The 26,836-nt window shown below is 38.7% G+C and overlaps 1 protein-coding gene across 2 annotated transcripts; it reads left to right on the forward strand.

The window, feature by feature from the left end:
- Positions 1-213: 213 nt before the first annotated feature.
- Positions 214-24,288, forward strand: col2a1a (collagen, type II, alpha 1a). 2 transcript variants are annotated; one of them, NM_131292.1, is given in 54 exon segments: positions 348-485; positions 3,033-3,242; positions 5,390-5,406; positions 5,507-5,539; positions 5,641-5,673; positions 5,874-5,927; positions 6,135-6,236; positions 6,324-6,401; positions 7,437-7,481; positions 7,624-7,677; positions 7,899-7,952; positions 8,049-8,102; positions 8,216-8,269; positions 8,356-8,409; positions 10,132-10,176; positions 10,259-10,312; positions 10,407-10,451; positions 10,800-10,853; positions 10,959-11,057; positions 11,143-11,187; positions 11,322-11,420; positions 11,549-11,602; positions 11,719-11,826; positions 11,914-11,967; positions 12,054-12,152; positions 12,286-12,339; positions 12,446-12,544; positions 12,645-12,698; positions 12,841-12,894; positions 13,302-13,355; positions 13,463-13,516; positions 13,618-13,662; positions 13,752-13,850; positions 14,277-14,384; positions 14,486-14,539; positions 14,629-14,682; positions 14,783-14,836; positions 15,004-15,057; positions 15,807-15,914; positions 16,046-16,099; positions 16,232-16,285; positions 16,540-16,701; positions 16,815-16,922; positions 17,114-17,221; positions 17,333-17,386; positions 17,655-17,762; positions 18,143-18,196; positions 18,508-18,615; positions 18,704-18,757; positions 18,840-18,947; positions 19,040-19,328; positions 20,179-20,366; positions 20,668-20,910; positions 22,833-23,321. In NM_131292.1, coding segments are annotated over 54 exon segments (4,476 nt in total). In that variant the 5' UTR covers positions 348-391; the 3' UTR covers positions 22,980-23,321.
- The last annotated feature ends 2,548 nt before the right edge of the window (positions 24,289-26,836 follow it).

A 26,836-nucleotide genomic window follows, 5' to 3' on the forward strand; every position in this document is an offset into this window, starting at 1 on the left:
CATACAAAAGGCACAGAGAGAAAGCCCACCACTTGCCAGGAAAGGGCAAAAAGGGGAGGGGGTGGATGGGTTTGGATGGAATTGTTCTTGAGACAGAGGGGTGGTGGACTTCTTTCCCAATGGGGTGGGCTGGGGGGCTCGTATTTCAGCGCTCATGGGGGTCGGGGTTGGACTCACTTTTTGGGATATACTAAGATTCATAAATGCGCCAGTGGACATAAAACCGCGGAGCTCTGACTGACGCGGTGGGTTCTGTCTGTGTGTGCCTGGCGTCGGATCCTCCCAAACACATCCACATCCACTTCCACACTCCCCGCGAGCACTGGGCTGCCGCTCCGCCGGGTCTTCGGCGACTTTCACCCCTTAGGACCTGCATGTCTAATCTTTAGACATGTTCAGATTGCTGGATTCACGGACTCTCCTGCTACTTGTGGCAACGCATAGCGTTTTGCTATCGCTTGTAAGATGTCAACAAGAAGATGACCGTAAGTTGGAGTTTTTCACTTTGAAATTCAAAGCATTCTGCAAAATTGTACGGTGTTGCCATGGTGACATGAGAGGAAAGTTTGGAATGGATCAGTTTGGGTTTTCGCTTTTCACCTCTGGACTGCAGGATGCCTTTTGCTCATTACTTAACATTATAAAGCTAATATATCTTTGCAGTGTAATTTTAAGAATGCAGATATTCAAAGCTCGCATTATAGCTATACGAATATGTTTATGTCGCTCAACTTCACTGAGGTGTACTTTTTGGTTTACGCGCATCAGCAGACTGACGGGTGCATGTTGTCCGTGAGGTTAACGCGATGAAAGTTGGGTTTGTAGTTATTTAACTTGGCTAAGTGTTTAAAAAGCTAAACATTAAGTATGGGTTCAGGCATTCTCTTTCCTTGTATGTATTTATGCGTTTACGACAGTTTAAAACAGTCTGGAAGGTACCACAAAAGTTAGAATACAAGTTAATCAGTGCGGATGCGCGTGAAGCAACTTTCTCCTGAGGAGGTTGCTATAGCAACTCTGCTCTTCCCGCTGGCTGGGATCAGTATCACTACATTACCGTGACAAAATGAGTCTGTCATAACTCTCTCGTTTAATAATGTTTTCAGATTCATAAAGACATCACAGAAAAAAAATGCCAGGACACGTAAAGCAATTTAGACAGTTGACAAAAGTAAGACAAAATACAGTTGAAGTCAGAAATATTAGCCTCCCTGAATTATTAGCACTTCTGTTTATTTTCCCCCCAATTTCTGTTTAACTGAAAGACAATTTCTAAACATAATAGTTTTAATAATTTATTTCTGATAACTGATTTGTTTTATCTCTGCCATGATGACAGTAAATAATGTTTTACTAGATATTTTTTCAAGACACTTCTATACAGTTTAAAGTGACATTTAAAGGTTTAACTAGGTTAATTAGGTTAACTAGGCAGTTTGGGGTAATTGGGCAAGTTATTGTATAACAGTGGTTTGTTCTGTAGACTATTGAAAAAAAATATAGCTAAAGGGGCTAATAATTTTGACCTTAAAATGGCTTTTAAAAAATAAAAAGCTGCTTTTATCTTAGCTGAAATAAATATAAATAAAACACACTGTGAAAATTTCCTTGCTCTGTAAAACATCATTTGGCAAATATTTAAAAAAGAAAAAAAAATCAAAGGGGGGCTAATAATTCTGACTTCAACTGTACATTATATGTTAAAAAATGTTCTCAAATTAGAATGCAAACTTTTCTGTTTGTAAAGAGTCATAACCAGTTTTATAGATAGTTTATATTTTAAAGTGCCCCTTTTGCTTATAAATGGAGAAAAGTGTGGATCTAAGATAATACCTCAAGTGCATTTTACAGTGTAAATAAGAGCATTATAATAACCAATTTCTATATGTAGGTCATTAATACATCCGCTTCTGGCAGCGTGAGAGCACTTTCACTTGAGATTAGGAGCAAAGGTTCCTGCAAGGGTTCAAACGGTGCACCAACAGCCCACGTGCACAGTGTTTGGAAAGCAAAAGTATTTCAGGTTTAGTTCAGGGGATTTTGCGTTGATTAGGAGATTTGGGGAGCTAGGTTTGGTGGGTGGATAAGGAGGAGGGGGTCTCTGGAATGTTGTATAAAAGGCCAAAACATCAAACTTGAAAGATCACAGGCAGATTGGAACTATAAAGAGTGTCATCTGCGATATTTGTTAACTGGAAGTGATAGAAAACAAATGACCCAGATGAACATCTCCTTGTGTTCTCACTGTGCTCATTAAATTTCTATCTCCTCACTAAACAAGGAAACGTTAATTGAACAGAGCGCTTGCTTTGCCCTGCATCCAAGAAAAGTGGATTTTCCGTATTTACAGTAAAAACTAAACAGCTATAATTGCTCCATTCATTTGTGCTAGGGCTGGGAGTTAAAGGCAAATTACACTTTCATACGAATATTTGAAAAGCAAACAGATCAAGGGGTTCAGTGTGTGTGAGGGCTGTCCTTTCCGACCCATGAGGGTGTGTTTGCCCTGGTGGTAAGTGAGACCATTAGATCCAGATGGAGCTTGCGAGAGGGGTGTGTTTGCATAAGGCACTAGGCTGTCAATGCAGCCCTGTCTGTGTTTGAGAAAGACCCATTCATGGCTAGTTTTGGAGATTTGGGGTTCAGTTTCAAATACGCAGACTACAGGAGGCCACATTTTACACCAGGGTGTCAGATATGCACCCTGCAAATATTGCTAGCTAGTGTTGTGGTTAGTGTATAATCAAAAAGTAACCAGCTGTCAGACATCAGTTGGACTCATATCTGAACTGTATGCATGTAAACATATATATATGCAATGTATCTGTAATTATTTTATATACAAATAATATATTTAAATGCATTAAATATATTAAGTATACATCAAATATATATGTATTACAAAACATTTCGAAGTTAGGAGACTTGTGCTACTTGCTTCTTATTTTATTTATTTTTTTGAGTGTGTCACATGCTCACCTGTCTCTTACCTTCATGCATTCCTTACTGTCGCCCCCTTCTGGTGGCTGCAGAGGAAGAGTTTGGCGGCTGTGTTCAAGATGGCCAGCAGTATGCAGACCGTGCGGTTTGGAAACCAGAACCGTGCCGTGTCTGCGTGTGTGATTCGGGGACTGTGCTGTGTGACGAGGTCATCTGTGAGGATCTGAATGACTGTGCCAATCCCATCATTTCACCTGGAGAGTGCTGTCCCATCTGCCCAGCTGACACCGACGACCCTATCGGTCCGCTCTCTGCTCACACACCTCTCTTTGCTTCTCACACCTGTCCTGCTCAATGTCTGCTTTGAGTTCTGTAACTTTGTCGTGCATACCATTAGACTACAGCCTGGTCATGTTGGTCATGTAATTGTGTTCAGAACTCAAAGCAAACGTTCCAAGTTTGCAACACTTTTAAATTTTATTGTTGATTCAAGTTTTAGACCAAATTATGTTTTTTTTTTTCTCAGTTATAGCTGTATTTGGATAAAATGTGGACACTTTTCATTTTAATTGAGAGGTTGTGTTTTTGGAAGCACATCTTGCTACCTGTTTGGCCACTACAATAAGAAAATATAAAATTATATAATGCACATAAATGCGTGATTTAAGTTTCTGTAAAATTATATATTATATCATATTATTCATTTTCCTTCGGATTAATATCTTTATTTATCATTTGTCACCACAGCGAAATGAATCGCCAACTTATTCAGCATATGTTTTACGTAGCGGATGCCCTTCCAGCTGCAACCCAGTATTGGGAAACACCCATACACTTTCGCATTCACACACTTACACCATGGCCAATTTAGTTTATTCAATTCACCAATACCACTGAAACAGTTCTCATTGGTTACACTACAAGTCTCTGAACTGTGGGGGAACCAGTGCACCCGGATGAAACCCACACAAACACGGGGAGAACATGCAAACTCCACACAGAAACACTAACTGGCCCAGCCGGAGCTCGAACCAGTGACCGTCTTGCTGTGAGGCAACAGTGCTAACCACTGTGCCGCTGTGTTGCCCTATATTATATTATATTATATTTTATTTTATTTTATTTTATTATATTATATTATATTATATTATATTATATTATATTATATTATATTATATTATATTATTCATTCATTCATTTTCTTTTCGGCTTAGTCCCTTTATTAATATGGAGTTGCCACAGCAGAATGAACCGCCAACCTATTCAGCTCATGTTTTACGCAGCGGACGCCTCCTCCAGCTGCAACCCATCACTGGGAAACCTCCACACACTCTCATTCACACACATACACAACGCAAAATTTTAACCTACCCAATTCACCTGTACAGCATGTCTTTGGACTTGTGGGGGTAACCGGAGCACCCAGAGGAAACCCACGCAAATGTGGGGAGAACATGCAAACTCCTCACAGAAATGCCAACTGACCCAGCGGAGGCTCGAACCAGTGGCCTTCTTGCTGTGAGGCGACAGCTCTACTTACTGCGCTACCGCGTTGCCCCATATTATGTTATATTTGATTTTATTTCTATTATAGTAACAAGTAAACAAGCCAAAACCTCAATTAGTTTGGAAAAAGCTGCAAATCAAGACAAAGCGTCTTTGAATACGAGGTCATGGTGTGACCTCTTACTAACATCCTAATTAACAAAAAATTTAGAAGTGTTGTTCTTCCAACTTTTTCATCACTTCATGTTCAGTCAACCTTGACAGCTGCTACTGTTCATTTAAAAAAAACATTGTGTGTTGCTGTTACACAAATACACACAATAATGTTAAGATGAACAAAATGTGAAGAAATGTTTTTTCCCATAAACATTTGAATATATATTCTAGCTCACTGTAATCAGCTCATGGCTCTGATACAGAATGAGTTTTAATGAAATATTTATTTTCATCTTTGTATTTAATTTGCTTAGCACTGTACAGCCTAATAATGCTTCTAATATTTCAACAATGCTTCATGTTTTAAACTGATCATGAGCTTGCATCTTAATATTCTGCTTTTAACAATTTAACGAAGCAGACTGGGAAGGGAATGATGCTGATTTGGTACAGAACCTAGTGGGGTGCCATTGAGTTGGTATTTTCAGCCATGTGGCTTCAGAATAGCAGTTCATTAGTCGTTACAGTAACACTGAGTGTCTGACCAGTTTAACGTCCTCATTACGAGTCAGCATTAGCTTATTATTATTGCATTCACCAACTTTCTTCTTGACCCATTGGTGACCCTATAGTGAGCTAGCAGCATTGTTGTCAGTGTAAGATTTAGATGTCCAAATGTGTGTGTTATTGAAAAGTCAATTGATCAAATGCATGTAAAATTACTTCATCATGCTGTGTCTAACTGTCAATCTTTGTCTTTCCTTCATCATGCGATGTGATTCAACAGGGTCACTTGGTGCAAAGGTGAGGCCTTGACTTGTCTGTATTTTAAAAAAGTCATACTATACAAATGCTGAATAGAATGAATTGTATTTTAAATTATTCTTTATTTTAATCTCCACAGGGACAGAAAGGAGAACCAGGCGATATTACAGATGTAAGTCATTTCATCGATGAACTTTACACTTGCTTTACACTGACTTCATCAGTTTTCAACTAGTGAGCTGATGGATGTTTGTTATTTTTTTGTTTGTGTAGGTTGTAGGACCAAGAGGACCTGCTGGACCAATGGTGAGATGAATTATAAACATTTTGTTTTGTAATTGATTTCTGAATAATGTTTCGTACAATATTGCGTTTCTCCACTAGGTGGCTCCCCTGAACCTTTATTTGAATATACTGTTGCGTCTATTTAGCTGAGTGTACTTCAGACACTACAAGTGACCAAAGTTAATTTTTTTGTTTTTACATTTTTCCTTCTGTGATTTCAGGGACCCCCGGGAGAGCAGGGAACACGTGGAGAAAGAGGAGCTAAGGGTGAGAAGGTAAAAAATCTTGCCTTTTCAAACATTTTTTTTTCTCAGACTTGTTAGCTAAAGTGATGTCAGACCGTATTAGCCATTATCCGAGTACATTAAGGGGCAGTGGACACACTCTGCAGGAAGCTGTCATGTGAAAAGGCTTTAGCTAATCTCTTTACTCTCTTTTCTTGTTCACTCATGTGCCCTAATATAGTTTTTTATAACCCTTAGGGAAGTCCCGGCCCAAGAGGGAGAGATGGCGAGCCTGGTACACCTGGAAACCCAGGACCCCCTGGACCACCCGGACCCAATGGTCCCCCTGGACTTGGAGGAGTATGTTTCTCCTTTCTTTTAATGAACTGTCTATTTTTGTGTCTGTCTCTTGCAGGTTGTTATAAGTGTGTGTTTGTTTATGCGCAGAACTTTGCTGCTCAGATGGCTGGTGGTTTTGATGAGAAGGCAGGAGGTGCTCAGATGGGTGTGATGCAGGGACCAATGGTAAGAAGAAAAAAACATGGCACACAGGCATATCTACATGGGTTAAATAATTATTGCTATGGTATAATGTACTTTTTACATATGTTTTAAACTGCAACCCACTGAATGAATCTCACATCATGCCAGTGTTTTAAAGTTCTCAAATTGGCTAATATTGAACTTCAGCAGTCTACTAGAGTATAGTTGTTACTAGAATACTTATATTGTAGTTAATAGCTGTAGCATTCGAAGTCATCTATGATTTTTTTTTTAACGGTGTGCCCTCTTGAGGTGAAAAACCTGGTTTGCTTCATGGGAAGCAAATTAATCAGACATTACATAAGACTATTTAATGGAAAAATGGATGTTTAGGGACCTTTTAACAATAGTAATTAGTTATAAGCAATAGTTTATTAATTTATGGCTGAATTTAGTTTTAACTTGAGTGTGAATAAGTATATGAGTATAAGAAAACAACTTTGTATATATGTGCATACAGTAGGTATATGTTTATTTACTTAAAGTAGTTTTGTTGAATAAATGTTGAATAATTGTTTTTAATTTGTTAGTATTTGGTATTCATGTATCAATGTCTTTTCTGCAAAAATGCAATCTCATAAATACAATGCAGGAAATAAACCTCAAACCTTGAGGAATGTTTTGGAATGACGTGGAATAAGTTTATCTTGATTCTGCCAATTTTACATTTTCTTTCATACATACTTAAGATTTGCACTGATAAAACATCTTGCATTAATAAATTAATCAAAGTCTTATTATTTAAAACTGTAATAGATAATCAACTGCTACATGTTTCTTGATCTTTGGTGCTCTTTACTTTTCAAATGCCACCTGTTCTCAGAAAATTACAGTGCTGCACAGATTATAACAAATAATCATATATGCAAAACAAATTACACACAATTAAACAAATAATTGATCCTTTTTTATGAAAAATAGACATCTTTTAAAAATAATTCTAAAGTATAGTCAAACAATTTAGTGTTTATCTGGGTCAAAGATGCCATGTTGCATTTATTTTATCTGTTTTTACAGGGTCCAATGGGTCCCCGTGGTCCTCCTGGCCCCTCTGGAGCACCTGTAAGTAAATGCATTTTATATGCCTAATTTATTGATGAATAATAATTAGATTCTCAACAGTAATGAAAGAGATAAGAGTAATTTGTAAGCACCCATCACCGCCAACTCCCAAATCCCACACTGTCATTTGTTTCCATTCCAGGGCCCACAAGGTTTCCAAGGCAACCCTGGAGAGACTGGTGAACCCGGCCCTGCTGTGAGTGGCCCATATCTCGATTTCCTGCACATGCCTACGCATATGACACTTTATATTCCCACATACCCTACATATTCCACAGCCCACAAAGATGACACTTTCATACGCACATATCAATGGCACTGCCAAAAAACATCAACAACAACAAATTGATTAATTAGAACACAATACTGTTTTAGGTTTTAACAGTCTTTAACAATTTACAATTTAACAAACTTTAGGGTGCCCTTGGACCCCGTGGCCCACCCGGCCCCCCTGGAAAACCCGGAAGTGATGTGAGTAGTTTTGCCACTTTGATATTTAACTCTTCCAAATAGTGAATGTTTGAAAGATGTTAACTGCAATGTCTCTTAATGTCCTTCTTCATCCAGGGTGAGGCTGGCAAACCTGGTAAAGCTGGTGAGCGTGGACCCCCAGGACCTCAGGTAATTATATAGAAACAAAGACCCACATACAACAGTTTTAGTCACTTATTTAGGTTATTTTTTTTCTATTAAGGCGCAACAGTCATTAAATTTGTTTCTTTTCTGTATGACAGGGAGCTCGTGGATTCCCTGGGACCCCTGGACTCCCTGGCATCAAGGGACACAGAGTGAGTTTCTGAGATTGAAATTGATTGTTTTTCTGTATGTTTATTACTGTATCAATAGATTCATCTAATATTGAATGTGTTTGTAGGGACACCCAGGTCTGGATGGTGCTAAAGGAGAGGCTGGTGCTGCAGGTGCCAAGGTACTGCAACAAAAATACTGCATTTTATGCCAAAATATCCTACTTTGACAGGAAATAACCATGTCTGAAACTGCACACAAAGGTTTTGTCGGGCATCATATTTCTACCATAATTTATGATCGCATTATTGTTTACACATCTGCTTTGGAACAATATATGTGATGAATTTATTTAATAACATTTACTGAAGATATTTTAAAATATAAATACAGCTGAAAACAATAGACTTTGTTCAAAATGGAGTATACAATAGCATCCATTACCTACTCATTTGTATTTATTTATAGTATGGCATTATTGTTTGCAAATTTGCTTTGGAAGAGTTGTAAATTATATTTAATAATTAAATTTTTGGTTTAATATAGAAAGCTTACAGCATATGACTAAATCGTAAAACAACCCCGAACCCCCCCCCCAGACGTAAACAGATTGTTAACAGACGTAAAAAGATTGCTGTGTTAAAAAAAACAAAAAACAATGAAATAAAAGAGAGTAATTTTAAGCCATATGCAGAGTAGAAGTTAGGTAAGTACAAATAAATAACTATTACATCATGAGATACATAAAGTACAAATAAACAGACAAGCCGAACATTAGAAGGTAGAAACAAGATTTGACAATAAATGTTTACAGATATGTTAAATAATAGTTTGTTTTTAAACTATGACAAAATGTTACATTTTAAGGCTTTTTAAAAAAATAAATGCTCCTGTTAAGTCCACAGACATATCAGAAACTGAGAATATTATAACATTCTTTACCCTCTCATTCACATTTTATGTAGTTAGTTATGTAGTATGGCAATATTGTTTTCGAATCTTCTTTTTGGAATAATTTATATAATTAAATAATACAACTTCAATAAATGTGTATACAAATAAAATTTTATTTCATTAAAATCTTATTTCTAGATTAATATGAAAGTAGGGGGAACAATACGAAGACTTTTTAAATGGAAAAAAGAGGTGTATAATACTCATATTTGACAAATTAAATGCAAGCATAAATTTGACAGGTTTCACAGGACATCATAATAGACCCTTTTCATGTTTCCAGATTAGTCAGGGGCGGAAGCCATCATAGTTGGGAAAATTTTGAGTGCAGTGAATGAGAAAGTACAACAAATAATTGTTTTTACGATCTTATTTGCTAAAAAAATAAAATAAAAACTTCATGATGATGTTCAGAAAAATTGTGTGAGACTGATGACGGCAGCCAGAGGAGAGAATAATGTCAGATTTACTGTCCTTTCCCATAGACACTGCATTAAAAAAACACTTCGTACAAGCCGTAATTAGTTTTTTGTCATTTGAAGCAAAGATGATATAATACATACATAAATACGTATAAATATTCATACCGTTTTTTAATGTAAATATTAGTGTCATAACTGGCTTGTAAAAAAGGGTCCATTCTAACAGACATTTATCAGATTTGTGTATTTGTGAAGCTTTATAGATTTCAAATCTACTTTGGAAACATTTGTATATTTCTTTTTTAAAGATAAGGATTTTTGAAACTATAAATATTATAAAGATATAAATATAAAGATATATATATATAAATACTATAAAGATATGAAAATACTAAAACTAATAATAACATGGATCTGGTTATAGGCTCAGTAATTCAATAGTTTAATTGATTTTATTTGGCTCGGAACTAATTGATTTTACATCATGCAATTTTAAAGTTTCATCATTCTCATCTCTTTTCCTTCAGGGTGAGGCAGGTTCTAACGGTGAGAGTGGCGCTCCTGGACCAATGGTGAGTACCCTTTGATGCTAATGACTGATTCGTTTCTGTGACTGAAATGGTGCATTGGCTAACTCCATTCAAATGTCTTCAGGGTCCTCGTGGTCTGCCCGGTGAGAGAGGTCGCCCTGGTGCAACTGGTGCTGCTGTAAGTGACCACAAGAATACTGATCTAATACAACACATATGATATAGTTTTGGGTAGCTTTAACTATATTGATGGTCTGTTCATCTTTCCACAGGGTGCCCGTGGTAATGATGGTCTGCCTGGTCCTGCTGGTCCTCCTGTAAGTGCATTACGTCACACCCTCAAGTTCTCAAATGCTAGTCTATATAATCATAAAATCAAGGTTTCCAAGAAATATTCAAGGTTTAACGTCATTAATGCTATTGCTAATGCTAAGTAATTGAAAAAAAAAAACTGACAAATGGATATCAAGGTGGATGATTCTCAATGAAAACATAATCATAACAAATAATTTATTAAAATATAATTAAAGTGTATTTAAAATTTAATTTTTTATCTGAAAATGATACAAAATTCATGCATTTACAAATCTGAGAAAAACATTAAAGGGATGCAATAGGAAGTAAGCATATATCTTTTGTTGATCTTTTACTGTTACCCTCTTCAGGGTCCTGTTGGTCCTGCTGGTGCTCCAGGTTTCCCAGGATCCCCTGGATCTAAGGTAAAATGGCTGAAATCTGCATCAGCACTGTTTTGTGAATATGGAAACCGATTTTCAAATATAAAAATAATCATTGCTAATGCGATGTGATGTTCAATCCTGCAGGGTGAAGCTGGTCCCACTGGGGCTCGTGGACCTGAGGGCGCACAGGGACCTCGTGGAGAGGCTGGTACACCTGGATCACCTGGACCCGCCGGTGCATCCGTGAGTATATGATGAAGCAAAACATCTTTTGATTTTCTATATCAGTACATTCAATGTGTTGAACTTAAATGCTCACATTCTGCAGGGTAACCCTGGTACTGATGGTATTCCTGGAGCTAAAGGATCTGCTGTGAGTATATCCACATTATTCCCAGTTTATTTTTCACTCATTTCTCTGTAATTAAGAATTTAACATAACTAACAGTTATAACACTGGTTCTGCTTATTCAGTGATTATATTGTGGCCATTTTTCTCTTTTGCAGGGTGCTTCTGGCATTGCTGGTGCTCCTGGTTTCCCAGGACCACGTGGTCCACCAGGACCTCAGGGAGCCACTGGACCTCTTGGGCCTAAAGGACAATCTGTACGTGAAGATGTCTTGAACATGTTCTCAGTGTCTCCCAGACATCGATTAGTAATTTTATACAGTTGATCCGGAGTGAAGATTAGTTTGCCATCATACTAATTGAAAACTCTGCTGTATTTATACAGGGAGACCCTGGTATCCCAGGATTCAAAGGCGAGGCTGGACCCAAGGGAGAGCGTGTAAGTAACCAACATCTGACTTATTGTCGTCTATCCTTTCTGTTGTTTCCACTTTAAATTCCATCACAATCATACACAACAAACTAATCAGGCACATTCTTATCTTGATTACACAGGGTGTTCTAGGACCTCAAGGACCTCCTGGGCCATCAGGTGAAGAGGGCAAGAGAGGACCAAGAGGAGAGCCTGGTTCTGCCGGACCTCTTGGACCTCCTGGAGAGAGAGTGTGTATCTTGTCTAGATTAGATTTACCTTACCACCCACCAAATGATAAAGAACCCCACTAATGACTTTGTCTTTGTACTTGCTAGGGAGCTCCAGGTAACCGTGGATTCCCTGGCCAGGATGGACTTGCAGGAGCAAAGGTTGGTGGGACTCACAGTTGTGTTCTCAACTAATCAGCAAATGTATTTTCTTATGATTTCTGTACTCATATTCTGTACTATCATAGGGTGCTCCTGGTGATCGTGGTGTTCCAGGTTTGAGTGGACCGAAAGGAGGCACTGGAGATCCTGGTCGCCCTGGTGAACCTGGTCTTCCTGGAGCCAGAGTGAGTGAATGTGTTTTTTCTATTTTTTGTGTGTTTTGCTCATCGTAACATTGCTTAAAACCACCTTTTATGCATGTTGCTTTAAAGGCTAATTGCATTGTTCATCATTCATACAATCTTCCTCTTCTAATAGGGTCTCACTGGACGCCCTGGTGATGCTGGAGCTCAAGGAAAAGTCGGAGCGACTGTAAGTATCTATATAGTATAAAACAACTGGTTACAACCAGTATTCAGATACTAAACACACTGCTTCTCAACACACTTCAGTGCTGAACATGTTTTAATGATTGTAGGGTGCCCCTGGTGAAGATGGCCGCCCTGGACCACCTGGGCCTCTGGGAGCTCGTGGTCAGCCTGGAGTGATGGGATTCCCTGGACCCAAGGGAGCCAATGTAAAACCATCAGAGCATTTCTGCATTTCAGCTACAATTTGTCTTTGAAAGTGAGTGGCAAGTGTATGTTTTGTGTCTCATGTATCTCCCTCTCACATAGGGTGAACCTGGAAAACCTGGAGAGAAAGGACTTGTTGGACGCACTGGTCTTAGAGTAAGTCCTGTTCTTACGCCAGTCGATATCCAGACAGATCTCCAAGCTATAGTTACTAATGAAATAAGTAATAATGCATCAGCATCCCACATCAAACAGATTTTTGCCTTATTTTTTCTCTCTTTGTTTTTACTTTTATTAGGGTTTGCCTGGTAAAGATGGAGAGACTGGACCTTCTGGTCCTCCTGGCCCTGTTGTGAGTATTACTTTAAATTAAGTTGTCCTTACGCAGCCAGGCTAAGGTTGCTCTGTGACTGCTCGTAATTCAGTGTAAAGATATGATGCTGCCTAAATCCAGATTAAATTATACCTGCACTGACCCACCTTAGCCCCCAGTATCACAGTATACATTTGTTATTGTTGTGTAAATGCATTCATCTCACCTATATGAGAAACATAAAACATCTGTGTGGAGTTAAGAAGCATGTTTGTTCAAATTTATTCTTATCTTATTATCTAAATTAATTTATGTAATTGTACAATTAATGCAGCATTACCTTAAACATTTAGCTTCTGTAATCAATCAACAAAATTAAAAAACAGTTTACTCTAGTGTCTGAAATATTTCTGTAGTGCCTAAATTATGATTTTGATGTGTTTTAGGGTGCTGTTGGTGAGAGAGGAGAACAAGGTCAACCTGGTCCATCTGGCTTCCAGGTACATTTGCGCATATTTAATATGCTGTATATATACTGGAACTAATGTACATATTAACTTAGATCAAGGGATCAAGATTTTCTAAGGTTTACTCTGTTTTTGTGCAGGGTCTGCCTGGACCTACTGGAGCCCCCGGAGAACCTGGTAAACCTGGTGACCAGGTGAGGATTACTGAATATATTATTCATATGCTCCATTTGTGCTGTTGAGATGATATTAGTGACATTAACTATCATGACTATGCCATTCTTTCTCTGCATAGGGTGTTCCTGGAGAGGGTGGTGCTGCCGGTCCCACTGGACCAAGAGTGAGTTTCTATCCTTCACTAAGAAGACCCCCAATACAACTTAGTGTGAATGAGTATTAATGTGATGTGACTCCTCTGTGCTTTCTCAGGGTGAGCGTGGTTTCCCTGGTGAGAGAGGAGGCGCTGGCCCTCAGGGTCTCCAAGGACCAAGAGGACTTCCAGGAACTCCCGGAACAGATGGACCCAAGGTGAGACCCGCATTGCATCCATCCCAAATCATCCATTTGATGAATTTAAATGAATGCATGGACTACTGTGCAACATTTTGCATGAAATGTTTTGCATGTTAGACCACAAGTTTTAATGAGAATTACTGAGAATGAGATTGGGAGAGGTGGCACTTAGCGTTGACGCATGCGAGAACCCATGTTGAAGTGCAATAAAATGCTTAGAGACATGACCAAGGAGTAGAAGAAGAAGAATATTTTTTGTCTGTTTTAAAAAAATGTTTCTTAAGCTGGCTAAGTTTGCATTTTAAAATCCAAATGACATATTTAATGCACAATGTAGTGCATTGTTGCTCATTTAAGGCAATATGGTTAGGGTTAGTTACATCTTTTTGGACCACATCTCAGCCTTCTTCCAACTCATGAACCTCTCATGATTTCCAACAGGGTGCGATTGGGCCAGCTGGTGCTGCTGGAGCTCAAGGTCCTCCCGGTCTTCAAGGCATGCCTGGTGAGAGAGGAGCTGTTGGTATCTCTGGAGCTAAAGGTGACAGAGTAAGTGTCTTTATAAATGGTACAATCCCTCCTTTTAGTAATTACACCAACCTAATGTCATTTGGATGATTGGGTTACTTATTGATTATCTCATTTATTAGGGTGACTCTGGAGAGAAGGGACCTGAAGGTGCTCCTGGTAAAGATGGTTCAAGAGTAAGTGCTATAAAGACAGCAACTGTCAGCAAATTGCTTGCTTTTTATAGCTGATCAAAAGTAATGATCTTTCTGTCTTTTTTTGCCAGGGTTTGACTGGTCCAATTGGCCCACCTGGTCCTTCTGGTCCCAATGGCGCAAAGGTACATGCCTCATCCTTCATGTGGTCTTTTCCCAATGGTTGATAGTTGTAGTTGAAATTATTTGAGCAGATTGTTTAATTCTTTTATCTTTTTCTCACAGGGTGAAACTGGTCCTATTGGTTCAATTGGTGCTCCTGGTGCTCGTGGTGCCCCTGTAAGCAAACACTTGATTGTCTTTTGTTCAGCGTAAACGGGAATCGTTAGTGCAATGTATTAACCTTGCAGCTAGACAGCTAAAAGATGTACAAAAGGATGTTTGTGGTTTTGTGAAGTGTAAAATTAGTTTTGGTGTTAATCAATATCTTTTCATCATCCTACTAGGGTGATCGTGGTGAGATTGGTGCACCTGGACCTGCTGGCTTTGCTGGACCCCCTGTAAGTGGAAACCCACAATGTTTCAGTTTTTCTGCAGTGATACATTAATCATAAGATCATTTTCATCATTATTTTGGCAATTTTCTAAAAAGTTAATTTATTTGTAGCTTTTTCAGAAACAAAAAAAATAAATACTTGAGTTTTTGTAAAACAACAACAAAAAAGTATATAATTATTACTCTTCAAAACCTCATCATACAATAACGATTACAAAATAAATAAATAATTAATTCATTTTCATTGGTTCATTAACAGTTAAATTAACAAATAAATGTTTATGTATATACATGTTTAAATCCTGTCCCAATATGTGTGAAATATGGAGAAAGTTATTTATATTTGCAATAATATAACTTCTTAGATAATTTTACGAAACTATTTTGACATTCAAGTATACTACATACATAGCCAAGTCCAAAATGACCCGATCACAAACCATTTTATTGAAAAATAATCCTATCTCTTAAGAAATAACAATAGAAACATCATAAAAAAATAATGAATGAAGCACTTGCAAAATATAGTTTTCTTAAAAACAACATTTTTTCATCTTTAATCAATGTGTTATGATTTACAATGCTTTCCAGTAACAATGTTCAAATTGACAATTCTCTGTTGCTTTTATTAAAATCTAATGATTTGTATACTCTTTAATTGAACTCTCTCAAATAGCTCAGTGGAAGGTGAAATAATCCACCAAGCAGGGAAAAACAAATCTAACTCAAACTCTCCACTATTTCTCTCTTCAGGGTGCTGATGGCCAACCTGGAAATAAGGGAGAGCAGGGTGAATCAGGACAGAAAGGTGATTCAGGAGCCCCTGGACCCCAAGGACCATCAGGTGCTCCAGGCCCAGTGGTAAGTGTCTCTGCATCAGTATCTAATGCTACTTTAAGAAGTATTACATATGCTGATAATGGTTTTAAATCGAATTGATTTAAGCTTAGCAATGTGTGTTTGGCTCATCATGTTTCACTGCTTGATTTCAGGGCCCAACTGGTGTCACAGGACCTAAGGGAGCACGTGGAGCCCAAGGAGCCCCTGTGAGTAACCTAAAAAGTCAACTTAGTCATAAATAATAATTTTTCATTAGATGTTTTAGCCAGTTACTCAATGCCATTTTTTTTTGTCAATGCCATTTTATTAAAAAATAACATATTTCGCTATTATTATAGGGTGCCACTGGTTTCCCAGGTGCTGCAGGACGAGTTGGACCCCCTGGCCCCAACGTAAGCCCCTCAATATCACAGACCACACTGAGTGGTTCCTCCACAGTTCACTTAAATAAACTATGTGCAGAATGCATAAATCCTTATTTTAAGCAACACTGTTGCTGTTAAGTAAATGAAATTATATTAAAAGATAGTCCTACATCTGCAATACTGTTTACTTTAATACATAAAATCTATAAACATTTAAACTGGGAGTCTAGACTTCAGTATCTAAATCTGATCACATTGTAAACTTTTTTTAATCTTCTCAGGGTAACCCTGGTGCTGCCGGCCCAGCAGGTCCTTCTGGTAAGGATGGTCCTAAGGGAGTTCGTGGTGATGCCGGTCCCCCAGGTAGAGCAGGAGATGCTGGACTGCGTGGACCTCCTGGTGCTCCTGGAGAGAAGGGAGAGGCTGGTGAAGATGGTCCTCCTGTAAGGCTCAGTCTCATTCATGCATGCACATTTTTTGCATCAGAATGACTTTTGTGTTCTGTACAGGTTCTTCACTGTATTCCTAAGCTTTGTTCTTCATATTTCATGTGTAGGGTCCTGATGGTCCTTCCGGCCCTGCTGGTCTTGCTGGTCAGCGTGGTATTGTTGGTTTGCCTGGTCAGCGTGGTGAAAGAGGTTTCCCTGGACTTCCAGGACCTTCTGTGAGTAGTAGCAGCAAATTCATTTTCATTTGAAAACCACTTATTGTTTTTTATTAATGGCTTAAAAGTCTAAATTTTGCATGATGATATTTTGCATTATGATATTTTCCGATGTTTAGTAAATATGTATTTTGCTGATCCTGATGCACCATCACTAATCTTACACTTTGCTAATATTATTTGTCCCACAGGGTGAGCCTGGCAAACAGGGAGCTCCAGGAGGCTCTGGTGACCGTGGACCTCCTGGCCCTGTTGGCCCACCTGGATTGACTGGACCTGCTGGAGAGACTGGCCGTGAGGTAAAAACACATGCATGCATAACATGATGAACCTCAAAAAAGTCATGACTTACTGAACAGATTCAGTAATATGAAGATCACATCTCACCCATTTGTTTTGTTTGTCTTCAGGGTAATCCTGGATCTGATGGTCCACCTGGTAGAGATGGTGCTGCTGGTGTGAAGGTAAGGAGACCTCACAGGAAAAAAAACCATATAACATTCTTTTGTTTTCCTCTGATCTTTGTAAATTACAAATCAATCCATACTAGACAGCATAAAATGGGGTCTAAAGTTTCTCTTAGCTATATCTTTAGTATATATTTGTAATAAATGAACCTCAGAATGACTTCATATGTAATATAAGTTAAATGTACTTATTTTGTAAAACTGTTGGTTAGACAGATGTATGTTGCGCCAGCTGAAATATATGATCTGTTTGTACGTTTTTTAGGGTGAGCGTGGTAACACTGGCCCAATTGGTGCTCCTGGAGCTCCTGGTGCCCCTGGCGCTCCTGGTTCAGTTGGTCCAATTGGCAAACAGGGAGACAGAGGAGAGAATGTGAGTAAACTTCCGAAATCATATTTTACATTGATACACAAATGCGTTTTTAAGTACAAGAATGCATGACATTAACATCCAATTTTTAGGAACCTTATCCATTATGCAAATCACCATCCTGGTTGTGTAATTTCCAGCAAATTATATATTTTAGTAAAAAACCTTATAATTATTTCCACTTTTTGTCTCTGGATTAATTCTACAAGGAAGCTGTTTAATTTTAGAATTTTGTTACATATTCAAAACAGCATTTCCTACCAAAAATGTTCATTATTTTGAAGAATAAAGGTCTAAAGCTAAAGATCAACATTTACCATGTATATCACATAAAGCATGTTTACTTAAAATGTGTTTACTGTTTTATTCTTTTCATTCTAAAGGGCCCACAAGGACCTGCTGGACCCCCTGGACCCGCTGGAGCTCGAGGCATGGTTGTAAGTTCCATTTATGAAGAAGGTGGAACAAAATAGAAGCTAAAATACATCCTGAGCTTTTAAATTCTCAAAATAGCCAGGTTCAAAATAAAGCACGACTAAAATAGAGAGCTATGAGAAAAATTCTATTGGTAAGACTGGTACACCTAAACTCAAATAAGATTTAATGCAAAAAATAATAACTGTTGGGCGGGGTAACAAGCATTTTATTAAATATTATATATTACCTAATTATTTTAATCACATCTGGTCAATTTAATTGTTTTTAGTGGCTTACATTTTGATTTACCTTTTCTATGTCTCTTTATCAGGGACCCCAAGGACCTCGTGGTGATAAGGGTGAGGCAGGAGAAGCTGGAGAAAGAGGCCAGAAGGGACACAGAGGATTCACTGGTCTGCAGGGTCTGCCCGGACCTCCCGTGAGTCTTTGACAAGTCTTAATTTCTTACAGACTGTGTAAAGTAAAAATATGAAATATGTTAACATTTTTGTGTCTTCTCAATAAAGGGTTCTCCTGGAGACCAGGGTGCTGCTGGACCTGCTGGACCTTCTGGTGCTAAAGTGAGTGTCCACAATTTGGTGGTAACACAGTTTGAAATCTCAGTACTTAAATGGTTTGGTTAACCATTGTTATTTATAATAGGGACCTTCAGGACCTGTTGGACCTGCTGGTAAGGATGGTTCTAATGGTCAGCCTGGACCCATTGGTCCACCTGGACCTCGTGGACGCTCTGGAGAGTCTGGCCCAGTTGTAAGTACATATTCATAGACATCAGCTTATGGCTCTATTAGTATGAAATGTACATGTCTGATTCAAATTTTCTTCTTATCGTCTATGTTTAGGGTCCTCCTGGTAACCCCGGACCCCCTGGTCCTCCTGGTCCCCCTGGCCCTGGCATTGACATGTCTGCCTTCGCTGGATTGTCTCAGCCAGAGAAGGGACCCGATCCTCTGCGTTACATGCGTGCAGATGAAGCCTCCAGCTCTCTCAGACAACACGATGTGGAGGTGGACGCCACTCTGAAGTCCATCAACGGGCAGATTGAGGATATCCGCAGCCCCGATGGCTCCCGCAAGAATCCTGCACGCTCCTGCCGAGACCTGAAACTCTGCCACCCTGAATGGAAGAGCGGTAAGAAATGAGGAAAAAGAGATTCTCAGATAATCTAATAACAGGGAAAATGTTCACAACCATCACAAAAACTCTTCCAAATGCTCAAAATGTCTCGCACAGAAGGGTTTCATAACTACTGGTGGAAGACCTTTTAGTTATAATGGTGTCTTCAGAGTAGGTTCTAACCTAGGGCAATAGGAACTAATGATGTACGGGTACATTGATTAGTCAAAAACATGGCTTATGAAATACTGCAACTTTAAATTTTCTTTTTGTTGCAGCCATGAAAATGTTCAATGGAAAGAGGGATTTTTTGTGTAAGAACAGGGACTGTATCGGTGCCTAAAGCTGATGCGAAAGCCCCTTAGTACTCATATGTTCATTTGGCCAGAGGAGAACTGGTCCACGGATTAAACCTGGATTCTCTCAAGATTTTCTTTCTATATTTCTGTCACCTGGCAAAGTCTTGTTCTTTCCCTTACCACTATCACCTTGCTTGCATAATTGGGATTTAAAAGATTCCTAAAAAGTCAATAATATAATCAATTTTACTCAACAAAACTTGAATATAATTGAGCAACAAATTGTGCTTAATGAGTAAATCAATTTTGTTTCATTCAATTTTGTTTCATTTAATCAATTTTGTTATTGGACTGAATAGAACCAACACTGTTGCCCTTCAAAAAGTTGTTCATAGCTGAATTGAACTTATTCCACAGTTCACAACTTTACAGATAAACAAAACCAACACCAATCTGACTTGAACCAAATAATAAGACTAATGCCTTATTAAATCAATACTGTCATTTCCTGTTTGTTACTGTGAAGCTGATTTGACTTGAACTAACCTCTTGGTCTCTATCCACAGGTGACTACTGGGTGGATCCCAACCTTGGTAGCGCTGCTGATGCCATCAAAGTTTTCTGCAACATGGAGACCGGAGAGACCTGTGTGAAACCAAGCACTCCTAAAATCCCACGCAAGAACTGGTGGACAAGCAAGAGCAAGGCCCAGAAGCACGTATGGTTTGGAGAAAGCATGAACGGCGGATTCCAAGTGAGTATTATCCTTGTGTTCTAGTTAAGTAACAACACCAAATGTAAAAAGAAATCATTAAACGTCTGGCTAAAGGTTTTTAATGCCATAAAAAAGCACATCTGGATTTGATTACGAGTGTTTGGATTGGGGAGCTGTTCACGGTTCTGAATTTCTGTTGGTCCATGGTGCTGAAAATCTATCCCCTAGTTGGGACAAGGAGCTGTGCTGAAATGTCTATTGCATTTTTCTAATGTTTTCTTTAAGGGATAATAAAGATCATTTTATTCTAAGTATAATACATTTTTTCCTTTTCCTACAGTTTAGCTATGCTGATGGCAGCCAGACTCCTAGTACTACCACCATCCAGCTGAACTTCCTCAGGCTGCTGTCTACTGAGGCCACTCAGACCATCACCTACCACTGCAAGAACAGCGTGGCTTACATGGACCAAGCCACAGGCAACCTGAAGAAGGCCATTCTGCTGCAGGGCTCCAATGATGTGGAGATCAGAGCAGAGGGCAACAGCCGCTTTACATATGGCGTACTTGAGGATGGCTGCAAGGTGAGTCTCAACATAACACATATTTGTCAACATTAATTCAAATCAGTTAAAAATATTTAACTGTGCTTAATTAATATTATATGGATCAAATATGAAAAGTGATGTTCCAGCATCAGAACTATAAGCATATTAAATAATTTACATTTTTTTGTAAAAGAAAACCACTATATAGTGCAGGGGTGCCCACACCTTTTTTAGCATGCGAGTTTCTTATAAAATGACCAAGCCAAAATGATCCACCTAATATAAAAATGCAAAACATATATTTATTTATAAACATATTGAGAATTTTGTATTTGTACAATATATATTAATGTACCTTGCTTATCTGTATGAACCCATATTGTGCAATAGTCTACAACTCTACATATTTTTGTCATCATCTTACTCTGATGACTTGTACTGAATGGAATTAACCTACAAAAGCATAGTCCGGACAGAAGCTGCTGATAACCAGCCTCTAGCACACTACCAAATGATCATCAGTCATAGTGGAACAATATTTGGACTTAACCGTGCCAAATTTCCTAAAGCTGCTATAGTTTTGCAGCACTTGGGGAAGTCGGTTCGTTATCCATGCATCAGAAAGGGGCAGATATCAAACTGGCTGCCCTGTATGCCAATCAAGTGACACATTTCAGTGAGGATGGCTGATAGGCTGACATCTATTTTTTTAAAGGCATGCCATCTACCCACGCTATCTCTGCGATTAACCTGTAAATCATGATTGACGTATTGGGCACACCTGATTCAGTGACTATAAAATATTTTTACAGTAATTTACAGAGGATACCCACTAAAATGTAATTCTGGGTAACAAAAGTTTACATATTAAAACCTTTTCAGGAATGTTTAGAACAAAACAATCAAACAGTCGTTCAATGAGACTTATATAGTATATATATATATATATATATATATATATATATATATATATATATATACACACACATTATATAGGAATAGTTAAAGATCACAGTGCAGTTTTTTCATCTTTCTACTTTGCTCCTATTTCTCAAATTCTCAAACCCTTCATAGGCTTATTTTGTACATTTCATTTAATGCATACAATAAAATTGGATTTTTCAAATTCAATCCAATTACTCCACTTTTGAAAAGTTTGGGTTCAGTAAGACGTTTTTGAAGGAAACATGTAAATAATTGGGTCTTGCAACATATTACTTTTCAACTTGTAGGAACGAAATTGATCAAGAGTGACAGTGAAATTGCTTTAAAACATTTCCATTACTTCTTTTTTTTAAATTTCTGCCTATCATGAAATCCTGAAAAAAATGGTACGTTTTCCACAAAAATATATATGTAACCTAACGGTCCAACTGCACCCAACCCGCTCTGAGCTGGGATCGACCCGGCGATTCTTTGTATGGAAGTCAGTTGCTCAAACAAGGAGGCTAAAGACCATGGACTCTAGCGTCTATTGCTGGAGCACCTTTTAAGGTCAGAGGTCACTTCGCTAGCTGGCCTCTGTTACATATATAATAATACTATTAATTAAACATTAGCAGCGTGATTTATTCATTCATTTTCCTTTGGGTTAGTCCCTTTATTCATCAGGGGTTGCCACAGCGGAATGAGCTGCCAAAGTATCCAGCATATGCCCTTCCAGCTAAAACGCAATACTGGAAAACACCCATACACTCTCGCATTCACACTCATACACTACGGCCAATTTAATTTCTTCAATTCACCTATACCGCATGTCTTTGGACTATGGGGGAAACCGGAGCACCTAGAGGAAACCCACACAAACATGCAAACTCTAAACAGAAAAGCAAACTGACCCAGCTGGGACTCGAACCAGCGATCTTCTTGCTGTGAAGCGATGGTGCTAACCACTAAGCCACTTGTTGTGTTTATGTTCACATACCCCCACTTACATGGCTTTTTCTGCTGTCTTACAGAAGCACACAGGTCAATGGGCCAAGACTGTGATCGAGTACAAAACTCAGAAGACATCCAGACTGCCCATCATGGACATCGCTCCAATGGACATCGGAGGCGCAGATCAGGAGTTCGGAGTGGACATTGGCGCAGTCTGCTTCTTGTAAAAAGAAATCAACTAAAACACATGTGGATTATGAGATAAGACATGGAAAAATACCAATGACGAGCAATAACTGTGAGGATGCAAAACACTCTCCAAATAACGAAACATGGAAGAAAAGCAAAGAAATCTGAAAATTGACGAAAGTTTTTTTTCTCTAAAACGCAAAATAAAGTCGTGCTGTCCGCGTTTAGCGTGACGGAAAAAAACAGCGCTAAATAGTCTCTCCCTCTGAAATCCAGCCATGTTTCCCACAAGTGCAGCGCCTCCTCTTGACGGGAGCCAAGAGGGGGACCGAACATGCGAGCACTACCAATGAAAGACAGAAACATGGCTTGATGTCATCACATCCTGCAGGTGGCGGGTGGGTGGGCCATGCTGTACAGTGTCGTGACTGGAACCACAGCAGTCCCTCCCACTAAAGAAGAAAGAAGGCCAGTCCCACTTCACCCCTTACTCTGCCTCTTGACTGTGACTCAGAAGAAAACATCTCATTGTGAAATGTTAAAGCTGAGGAGGGAATAAGTTAATATTTACTGTGTATAATATCAAAAAAGTCTTGATTCAGTCTGTTCTGAAGCAGCCAGATCTATATATTTTCACAATTGTATGTGTTTGTGTGCGAGCATGTGCTTATACACACACAAAACAATATTTTGGGGAAAGTGCAGTTCCATTTCTTTCTTTTTTTTGGTGTAAATCAATATTTTTTTCTCTCCCATGATTGCCCAGAGTAGAGAGTTTTGGTTCCCTTGACGTAACAGCGAAAATAAATACACGAAAACAAATAAATTTGGAAACCAATTCTAATATTTGTTTATTTGCATGATCTTCATTCTTCAAGAAAAGCTACCTCACACAGGAAAAAACAACAACATTAAAATCTGGATGTGAACGGAAGCAGCCTGAGGTTCTCGTAACATCAGGATGACACCCCGGTGCGGCTTGGTCCATCTTCAGAAGGTGCTATTAGTTTTGATCTAACTGTCAGTATTTCCCAGAATTCCCAATCCATCCCACTCCCTAACTAGCCTCATTGGACACACACAGCCTGCTCGGAGGATGCGGAAACTGTTGCTGGATGATCAAAAGACAGAGGAACTCTTTTGGCATTGCCAGAATTTTGCTCCCAAAGGATTGCCGTAGCGCTGAGCAGGATGTGTGTGTGAGTGAGGGTGTGTATATTTTTGTTATAATTAATATTATTATGATCTTGGTCTTTTTTTTTGTTTGTTCTCTCTTTTTGGTTCTGGTTTTGTTACGATTTTAATTAATGTAAATTGAAAATAAAGGAAAAAACAAGGAATTATGAAGTCAGGTTTTAATTGTGTTTTTAATTACAGCACAACATGTTGAATGTATAGATTTGGAGTACAAAATTATTGTTGCATTGCTTTTGTGGGTGTGGGTGTGTGTGTGTGTGTGTGTGTGTGTGTGTGTGTGTGTGTGTGTGTGTATGTGTATGTGTGTGTTTTGTGGAACAGAAGCCCACAGGGTATTGGAAAAAAAGGCTTGTATAACATGTTTCCCTAGCCTTCAAATAGACTTCTAAAAATAAAATATGGGGGGAAAGCTACCATGATAACAACAGGAATGCTAAACTTTGCAACTAAAGCTTTTAGTAAACCACTAAAAATGTATCTTTAATGTGCATGTAAAACCACTAGATTCTTGAATAAGCACTGTTTATGGTTTAACTTTAAACTGGTTTATGCTTTTGTCAATTACTACGAGGCAGGAGAAAAATCACATTGTGAAATCTTTTGTTTTAAAGTCAAATTAATGACTTGTTCATAATGTTCAGAATTTAAAGTATATTTATACTAACCTAAACCCAACACTAAGACACAGATCCAGACTCCACCCGACAAGATTCAGACTAAGATTATATACCTAAAAACAGAAAAAGGTTTACACCACCAAGCCGTACTAAGTCTATATATTTTAAAACTTACAGCGGGATTATGCTACTTAAGACCCAGAACCAGAGTAAGTCCAAACATTAGACATATTTCAAAAAAATTTTTCTTACATGCAAGCTAAGGCTGCATCCCTGAAAATCACCTCAAACTCACACCATGATTGCACCTCTTTAGAACTCAAACAAGACCAAAACTATGCGCTAAGACCCAGACCAATACTACAGCCCTGAAAATCCAGACCAATATTATACACTTCAAAATCCAGACCAGAACTACATCCTTGAAGATCTAGACCAAGACTACACCCCTGAAAGTTTAAATCAGGATTATGCAATTCAAGATCCAGAACAAGACTACACCCCTACAAACCCAGATCAAGACACTTCAAGATCTAGACCAAGACTATAACCCAAGAAACCCAGATTAAGTCATTACACTTTAAGATCCAGACCGACTACCACTAAACCTCAGGCCAAGACAATTCCAGATCCAAGTCTACACTTCAAAAACCGGACCAAGACTATACACTTCCAGATCCAGATCAAGACTATACACTTCCAGATCCAGACCAAGACTATACTTCAAGACCCAGACCTAGACTACACTTCAAAATCCGGACCAAGACTATACTTCAAAACCCAGACCAAGACTACACTTCAAGATCCGGACCAAGACTATACACTTCCAGATCCAGACCAAGACTATACTTCAAGACCCAGACCAAGAATACACTTCAAGATCCGGACCAAGACTATACTTTAAGACCCAGACCAAGACTATACACTTCCAGGTCCAGACCAAAACTATACTTCTAGACCCAGACCAAGACTATACACTTCCAGATCCAGACCAAGACTATACTTCAAGACCTAGACCAAGACTACACTTTAAGATCCAGACCAAGACTATACTTTAAGACCCAGATTAAGACTACACTTCAAGATCCGGACCAAGACTATACACTTCCAGATCCAGACCAAGACTACACTTCAAGACCTAGACCAAGACTACACTTTAAGATCCTGACCAAGACTATACTTTAAGACCCAGACTAAGACTACACTTCAAGATCCGGACCAAGAGTATACACTTCCAGATCCAGACCAAGACTATACTTTAAGACCTAGACCAAGACTACACTTTAAGATCTGGACCAAGACTATACTTTAAGACCCAGACCAAGACTATACACTTCCAGATCCAGACCAAGATTATACTTCTAGACCCAGACCAAGACTATACACTTCCAGATCCAGACCAAGACTGTACTTCAAGACCAAGACTACACTTCAAGATCTGGACCAAGACTATACACTTCCAGATCCAGACCAAAACTATGCTTCTAGACCCAGACCAAGACTATACAGTCCAAGATCCAGACCAACACCCCTGAAGGCCACCTCAAGCCTGCACCTAGAATGCACCTCTTAAGACCCCAAACAAGGCTAAAACTATGCACTAGGACCCACATCAATACTACAGCTCTGAAACCAAGACCAAAATTAAAATCCAGACCAGGACTTTACAATTCAAGACCCAGAGCAATACTATAGCCCTGCAAACCTAGATCGAGATTACACAATTTTAGACCCAGAACAAGACATTGCACTTCAAGATTCAGAGAAAGACTACAGTACTGAAAACTCATATCAAGACAATAGAAGTCAAGCTCCAGACCAAGACTACACCCCTAAAAACCCTGACCAAGGTTTTACATTTCAAGAGGCTGACCAACACTACACCTCTGAAAACTCATTTAAAGACTGTACAATTCAAGATCCAGAGCAAGACTACCTCCATCTCTAAAAAAGGCCACACCAACTGACCTAGTGAAGTTCAAACATGAGCATGAGAATTGGGAGGAAAAGTGATTTAAGTCACTTTTAAAGTGGCATGTGCTGGCAGTCAATGGGACTGTGTCTACTGGGATTTTCACATT

The sequence above is a fragment of the Danio rerio genome, chromosome 8 (genome assembly GCF_049306965.1).
Source record: "Danio rerio strain Tuebingen ecotype United States chromosome 8, GRCz12tu, whole genome shotgun sequence".
Classification (NCBI taxonomy): Eukaryota; Metazoa; Chordata; class Actinopteri; order Cypriniformes; family Danionidae; genus Danio; species Danio rerio.